Below are 8,284 nucleotides of genomic sequence, written 5' to 3' on the forward strand. Positions count from 1 at the left end.
AAAAAAAAAAAAGACAGTGGCTATAAGATGAATCTTGCTAACTCATCTCTGATGTGGCACAGGTATTAACCATGGACCTGTGATAGCTGGTGTGATTGGAGCTCAGAAGCCACAATATGATATCTGGGGCAACACTGTCAATGTGGCCAGTAGGATGGACAGCACCGGAGTCCTGGACAAAATACAGGTAATGCAGTGTGTGGTCTGCACTGCCTTCATCAACCATGTCTATTCTCTTGGGATCCATAAATAAGTATAATAAGGATACTAATATATTAAAACAAAGGAAAAAAGTAAACCTTGAAATTTACTTAAATCTTTTGGAGAACAATTTTTGGGGAAATGTCAGTTTCTGCATTGACTGTTAACAACTACAAAATTCTAACAATATAAAGGCTATTGCATTTGTGGAAACAAATGATCCAGCAGCAACCAGCATGATGGCACAACAGCCCTGAGCATTCGGTACGGGAGTGGTGTCCTCTTCCACCTTTATTACTTCTCCTGGTGCCAATACCTTGAACAGGACTTTGCAAGCGAGAGGGATCATGCATCCAAAACCAGACACAACCCCCCACCTTCTTCTCTCAAGCTGAATTGGGATGAGGGGAAGTGGTAGGCTGGGGAGAGGTCAGATATGAAATAGAAGGTTGATATGAATGGCAGTGCTGAAATCCACCCAAGGGGGAGAAAGGAAGGTCTGACAAATGAAAAGCAGTGGTTGGAGAAAACTAAAATTATTTTGTATGACTATTTCCATTGCTCATTAAATCAATTATAATCATGGTTAAAGTATGTTACAATAGCACTAATAATATATTTTTAAAAGTATTTTAAAATCACTGAAAAGATAATAGAAAAAAAAGTCTGTTACTAAAGCTGTGCTGAAACTAGTCTAATCTTCTCATGCAACTGCTCAGTTGATGACGCTGAAACTATCCCTCAAGCTACAAAAGAGCAGTGGTTCAGCCCAGGTTGACAGTGACAGAATATTCCGTACCCATGTCCTGTGCTCCTCCCACGCGCTGTGGAGACTGCTCAGTTGCCCAGCTAGAACAAGAATCGTGGGGCGTTTTGGCAGCCTAGTCTAATCATTTCCTGAGGGTACCAAGGCTTCCAGGACTTTCTGCATAAACATCGCTAGCCACTTCCGATGCCCAGGGATGCTCCAGCAATCCTGGACAACCCCGGTTCTTCTCTTGGCAGGGAAGAGAGGCCTGCCCCTACCAAGGGCTCACTTTCCCACCTGCAGGCCAGCCCATGTCCCCAACACAACACCCGGAACAGTCCAAAGATTTATGGCAGTTTTTAATATGCTTTCCAGCTCCCCAAGAAGCTTTCAAGCACTTGGGATAAGTATCAAAAGCAATTTAAGTGAGGCAGGTCATGGAGAGTGCTCCCTCCTGGAGATTGTAAATCTGCTAGAGGTTGATGTTTGAAATGTGTCTGAGCTCATGTGTGTCTCGAAGAGGATATTGGGCTTCATAAAGCTCCATGTGACTCAGGGCAGGTCAGCCACCTGCAGCGGCTCCATTGTCTCTGATCCCTGGAGGGAAAGAAGACAGGTTTCTGCCTGTCACTAGGGAGCCATGTTTGTAGACCTGTGTTTGCTCCCTTAGCACAGGAGCTGGAAGGGCTGCATTTGGGTGGGTTTTTAAACCCGAAGGTGTGGCTTGCTTCCTCACTCCAGTAAGCTCTTTTTTCCATTTATGTGCAAAAAATAGTGATGAGATGCCAGGAAAATCAAAAACGATGCCCAGACAATTAATAAGCTTCTCCTAGGCCTGAGGAACAGGTTCTTTTTATTAAAGGGCATTTAACTCCCAGCATGCTTTCTAGCCTGGAAACCCCGAGAACAGCAGAGCAAGCCCACTCAGCAACCCTGCGGGCCTCTTCTAGGCCTGGAGGCATAGAAACCAGCATGCATCGAGATGGACAGCTTCTTCCTCCCGGTTTCCCATTAATCATGCGGCGCTGATCAGCGGGTGGTTTGGCATGACGAACACCAGTGGATAGTTTTAAAATGCCAGTGACATTAGCGCCGGTAAATACCTCAACAGTTAACCCCCAAAGCACCAAAAGATTGGTTTGTTCTCTAGGTGGAAGGTCACTCATCCAATAACGGCAGAATTTGCAAACCTGAGTTTCTTGGTTTTCTTCATCTTCTTTCGGTTCTTATCCAATACGCAAAGCACTCCCTGGGTTCCTGCCCTCCTCCCAGGGTTTGGGCCAGACCAGAGCAGCAGGACTTGGGCATCTGGCACCTGTGCCTCCCTTTCCTTTCTGCTCTGCGCATCAGGGTCCCGAGGACCCACACGTGGACCTTGTGCTAGGGGCTATCCTTCCATGACACTGCAGAAAGGTGGATGATTCTTCCATAGCCAGTCCTTGACATCTGTGCATGGAGGATTTGCCCTGGTTCTGGGCGTCCCTGGATGCCGTCCTGGGCTCTCATGAACACAACCCCTCATGGTTTCCTTGCACTTCTGCCTCTGCCCCCGCAGCAGCATCTGCCCTCAAGGCCCTTCTCAGTCTCCAAGCCCAAGGAGGCTGGAGCTTTGCTGTTGACACGGCCCCCACCTTTGCACCTGCCCTGGGCCACACCACAACCAAAATTGTGCCATAACACCCCTGTGTGCCATTGCAACACTGCTGTGTGCCACGACAATGCTGCTGTGTCCCATAAAAACACTACTGTTTGCCATAACAACACTGCTCTGTGCCACGACAATGCTGCTGTGTGCCATGACAACACTGCTGTGTGCCATAACAATGCTACCATGTGCCATGACAACACTGCCATGTGCCGTAACAATGCTGCCGTGTGCCATGACAACGCTGCTGTGTGCCATAACACTGTTGTGTGCCATAATAACACTGCTATGTGACAGAACAACGGTGCCCTGTGCCATAACAACACTGCCGTGTGCCGTAACAATGCTGCTGTGTGCCACGACAATGCTGCTGTGTGCCATGACAACACTGCTGTGTGCCACAACAACGCTGCTGTGTGCCATAACACTATGTGCCAGAACAATGGTGCCCTGTGCCATAACACTGCTGTGTGCCATAACACTGCTGTGTGGGTTGCAAGCTGCCCAGCCCTGCCATACCCGCCTGGCACAGATTTGTCACTCCAGTGCTGGAGGTGGCCAAGGTCTCACAGGTGCCCTTGTTACAGCCATGCCAGGTGCCTTCTCAGATGAAGTGGGAGGAGATTGCTCCTTTGTGCCTTTTTCTTATGGTTCCAAAGCAGCATTACCAGGCCTTTCTGTCTGCCCAAACTCAGACACCAGCTGGGGAGACTGGGTGGAGGGGCAGGTAGCCAACAGAGGGGTCTTCCCCGGCCTCAAGACGCTGAGGCCTCGCCCTCAGACCACGCCTGTGTGCCTCACTGGTTCTCTGCTTTTGCAGCTCCTCCACACTCAGGCAGCCCAAGCACAGGCAGGCGTGGGCCCGCAGTCCCAGACAGGGTGTCCTAGGGAAGGCGCAGCACACGCCGAAGCTGAGAGAGCGCAAGGCTCAGTACGGGACAGTGCATCTCTGCTGAGGAGGAAGCCATGGGAGCCAGCAAGTTCACCGTCATCCGACGGCAGGGCCTGGACATGGTTCAGCAGCCGGGGCCCTCGCCTGTCGGTGCAATGGCAGGAAGTAAGTGGTCCTGTCAAGCCGGCAGCCTGCAAGAGGGGCTGCCCTCCTTAGCCCCCCATTTCAATGCAGTGAAGTGAGGAGACTTTTGAGACTCAACTGGGAACATCATGCTCGTGCGGACACCGGTGCAAATTCCCACAGTTCTCCCAGTTTTACCCCTTCACTCACAGGCATCAAACCTGACGGACGCGACCCCTTGCGGGAGTTGAGAGTGCTCCTTCTCAGGGTGTTCCTCCCATCGACACTGAAATTGAGTGTTAATGTTTATTATTTCATGAAAGACATTCATGACAATTTATAAACATCATCCAGAATCCCACCACTCCAACCTATTTTGGTTCACTCTCTTTTTTCCAGGTCTCTTCAATGTGAATACATAACATCATGTGGTTGGAATCATAGCCTGGATCCAGGCTCAATCCCTTTTCTGGGTGAAATGGTTCGATGTTGTCTCATCCATGATAGCATCATCGCAGCACTGGAGTTACTTGAATTTTAGGTTGTTTCCAATTTTTCGCTATCCCTGCACTGAATTAAACAGCATTGTCCTTTACAACCTTTCTTTCTTGTGGATTACTCTCACTGTTCTACTGACTTCTCAGGAGTGGAATTCCTGGGTTGAAGAGCATGGTGCCTTTCTTTGGCTCTTCATCCTTGAGTCAGATGGGTTGTATCAATGTAGGTACTAACTAAGCCCGTTCTCCCGTGTTCCTGTGCCTTCTAGGTTACGGAGGAGACAAGCCTCGTCCTGCAGACCCTCGGATACACATGCACCTGTCGAGGAATAATCAACGTGAAAGGAAAGGGGGACCTGAAGACGTACTTTGTAAACACAGAAATGTCAAGGTCCCTTTCCCAGAGCAATGTGGCATCCTGAAGAGTCACCTTCATTTTGGCAAGAAGACTGTATTTTCAGGAAGGTATCACACACTTTCTGACTGCAACTTCTGTCCCTTGTTTTTGATGTGCGTGCTCTGTCTGTCCTATGGAGCCTCTGCAGACTCGTTCCCGTGACCCAGTGGCATACCGTTTGGTGTCTGACGTGTGCCCAGATCGTTCTGCCACTTGCACTGTGCTTGCTCCTAAGCAAAAGGGAAAAGGAGCGTGCGTGATAGAAGAAAAGCATTGAGAGAACTAACAAAGAGGAGAGAGGTGAAACACACACACATTCTTAAGGCAATAAAACTAGGGGGTGTATATTATCTTCTGGTGCATGTTCTTTTCTGGAAAATATGGTAGCTCGCCAACCGCATCTGCTCGTCTGATATTCAAACACACAGTATTCGTGAATAAGTTGATTCTGTCCCTCACATGGAGTCTGTGCTCACCCATTGTCTCATTGCCAGTGGTGTCCAAGGGCCCCCGTTGGGACCCACGGCTCTCGTCCCTCTGCTCCATGTGTTTCATGCCAGCAGCACGTTGCCATCCGTCACCAGAATTAGTCTTCACAGCCTAGGACCAGTTTTGTACCAAACTCGTCTGATGTTTTGATGCCATTTGTCTTTTGTAAAGTTAATTCATTAAAAGTTTTATGTACTTTGATTTGCAGTGCCTGTATCTTTTATCTTCCTGTCTTCTTTCTTCTGTGGTTTGCTCCAGAATTAAAGTGTGTTTTCCATCCGTTCTCCCTTTTGACACAGTTGTTTCGGAAAGAGCTCTCCAGAAGCCAATGTTGAAATGTAATTCAGATTAGGACACAGTGTGTGACGCAGATAATTGGTTACTCAGCTCCCTGGAAAGCAGGCAAGCATGTTGAATGTATCTAGTGGTCTGATTTTAATTTGGGCATCTCTAGAGAATGCTTTCAGGGACAAATACTTTACTAGTAAAAAGATTCTCTGCGAGCAACAGTGCCCCCTCCGTCCACTATGCTCCTGTCTACAGGAATGTTTTGCTAGACCTAACAGAAATAGACTGCAAAAGAATAATGTGGAACCAGCTATGCAAATCAGTCTCACAATAGTGTGAACTAACTGAGAGAAGTACTAAGTCCCACAGACTGCCTGTTAAGTCTGAGAAGGCTAAAGAAGACACACAGCCAACGTTCATGCATTTTTAAAGACAGAAGACCTTGAAGAATTTGTTCTTGTCAATCCAATACAAGTTGTTTGGTACTTATAACATAAAGAAATCATACTTTGCCAAATAGTGAAAAGTAGAGCAATCATGTGTAATCTAATGTTTAAAAGCAAAACTGCAAATTGTAGCCCAGTTGGTCAAACTTGTTTTCTTTTTATAGCTCGTGGCAGGCATCTGTAAGAGGTAGAGGGCCCAGATGATCTCTTAGGAAGCCTTTTATTCGTGGAACTCGAACTTGAAGCACAAGTTCCTGGTTTGATTCCTGGCTCTGACTTTTTACCAGCTGTGTAACTTTGAACACATCTCTTAGTCCCTCTTAGGAGTACTTTCCTTATTGGCAACTCATGGAATCGCTAGTGATTAAACGAGGCAATGACTGTGAGAGCCTGGCTGGGCCTGCACAGTCACAGCACGGGCACCGCTGCTGTGCCAGGACTGTGACTCATTCCCAGTAAAAGGCACTTATCGAAGCTGATAACCATCCTTTATCACCGAAGTGTGAGTAGAGCATGACTTATTTAGTATTCTGCCTCAATGGGGAATTTTTTGATCCTGTGATCCTGTAATCACAACTCAGCATTGGCCTTAATATCCCTAGATCTCCAAAAACAGTGGTTGAAGCAAGGGCTTTTCTCTTTCCTCTAATCGAAATCTGGACTAGGATGTTGTAGCATTTCCATGAGCTCAAACTGGCCATGGTGTAGAATGTGTAAGGATGAGCAGCAGGTGTGCCTCGTGGGTTCCTCCTCTGTTACATCCTGCTACACTCATCCGCAGGTCTCCTTGGGTAACCTACCCTGAGTGAACACCCCCAGCTGGGTGGTCCACCAAGTTCTCATAAACAGAGTCCCTCCCATTCCCCCATGTGGTGCACTGAACTTGGGTTTGTGCTAAAAGAACTCAAAAGGAGAATTGTGCTCTCCGAAAGCCATATCACCAGTCTTACCAAACAATAGGCTTTTAAAAGCATTCAGAGTCATTGTCAGAATCCACTGTGGGAAGCTCTGTGTGCACCTGGGCCGTTCTAGGTGTGGTCCCATGGCAGCAGCCTCAGCATCCCCTGGAAACTTGTCAGAAATGCAAATTCTCAGGCCCCAACCTGAAGGAGGACCCTGAATCTGAGATGCCCGGGGTGAGGGCCCAGCACAATTGCTATTTAGTGAACAGGTTCTCCAGGTGATTCTGATCCCTGATCAAGCTTGAGACCTCCCTCCCTCCCCAATGTTTTTGCAAATGAGGAAACTGGGGCAGAGTAATTCAGGCACATGTGTTCAGAGTTCCACAGTTGATTAGCAGTTGAGGCCAGGCTAGAATGGAAAACTGCCTGTTCCCTGAATCTAGAAGAGCATTACTCCTGCTCAAAGCTCCTTAAAGCTCTGGGCAGTTGAAAGCATCCCTGTGAGCAAAAATGCCAGGCAGGAAACTGGCAGTGCGCCTCCCACCGGCCAGGCAGAAAACTGGCAGTGCGCCTCCCACCGGCCAGGCAGAAAACTGGCAGTGCATCGCCCATCAGCCCAGGTCCCAGTGCCATTGGTTTCGAGAAAAAATTCTCTCCCCAGTGCTCTCCTTAAAGTCTTACAGGAAGGTTCTCATGGAAATTGCCTCCAGTCCAGTTACCTAAAAACGCCAGTGTTTTACGTATCTGTTTAGAAGTGTCTAAGTTTTGTCATCAATCCCCGATGTTATTCTTCCTTCCCAACTCACTGTGCTCCTAAAGACAGCAACCATTGATCTTTCCTTTGCTCTGAATACACTGAATGACCAGGTAACATCATCAGGCCGGGTGCAGTGGCTCATGCCTGTAACCCCAATATTTTGGGAGGCCGAGGAGAGAGGATCACTTAAGCCCAGGAGTCTGAGACCAGCCTGGGCAACATAGTGAGACCCCACCTCTACAAAAAAAAAATAAGAAAATTAGCTGGGCATGGTGGCACGTGCCTGTAGTCCCAGCTACCTGGGAGGCTGAGGTGGGAGGATCACTTGAGTCCAGGAAGTCTAGAATGCCGTGAGCCTTGATTATAACACTGCATTCCAGCCTGGGTGACAGAGTGAGACTCTGTCTCACAAAAAAAAAAAAAAAAAAAGAGAAAAAGAAACACAATTGCCCAGTGATGAAAATTTATAAACCAAAACAATCCATTAATATAAGAATATATTATCTTATGTGTGATGAGTTTAACAAGCATTCATGCATTGGCTTTAAATGATAAACATTGGGATACCAAGAGAAATACACTTAATTTCCTCTTACAAATGTGAGATCTTTTGAAATCTTGGCCAATTACAGCCCTGCCTTTTGAAAGTCAGTATGTAGTAGAAGGTGAAGGGAGTAAGGTCTGACTTAAAGTAAATGAAAATAATTTAGTTTGACATTAATTTATTACAGTCACTTACAGATGCCTTGTCTTTGTTGAAATCAAGTCTGAATAATGAATAATTTATAAATATTTCTATAACCCAAACTTTATATATTTTCTATTATGTTACTATAAATATGGTATAATGCACCCAAAGGCATTCGAAATAAACTACTGCCATTTGTTTGAAATAAATA

General features: G+C 46.9%; 1 protein-coding gene across 2 annotated transcripts in view; it reads left to right on the plus strand.

The window, feature by feature from the left end:
• ADCY2 (adenylate cyclase 2) overlaps positions 1-7,831 on the plus strand; it is a 426,625-nt gene extending 418,794 nt beyond the window's left edge. Inside the window, exons 24-25 of one of the 2 annotated variants that reach the window (XR_012413577.1) lie at positions 63-187; positions 4,376-5,193. Coding sequence is in view for 1 of the 2 variants with exons in the window: in XM_005556577.5 (XP_005556634.2) it covers positions 63-187; positions 4,376-4,528 (278 nt within the window). In the remaining variant the exon portion in view is untranslated. Of the gene's footprint in view, positions 1-62; positions 188-4,375 lie in introns of both variants that reach the window. The other variant, XM_005556577.5, reaches the window with a different exon arrangement.
• The last annotated feature ends 453 nt before the right edge of the window (positions 7,832-8,284 follow it).

The sequence above is a fragment of the Macaca fascicularis genome, chromosome 6 (genome assembly GCF_037993035.2).
Source record: "Macaca fascicularis isolate 582-1 chromosome 6, T2T-MFA8v1.1".
In the NCBI taxonomy this organism is placed as follows: domain Eukaryota; kingdom Metazoa; phylum Chordata; class Mammalia; order Primates; family Cercopithecidae; genus Macaca; species Macaca fascicularis.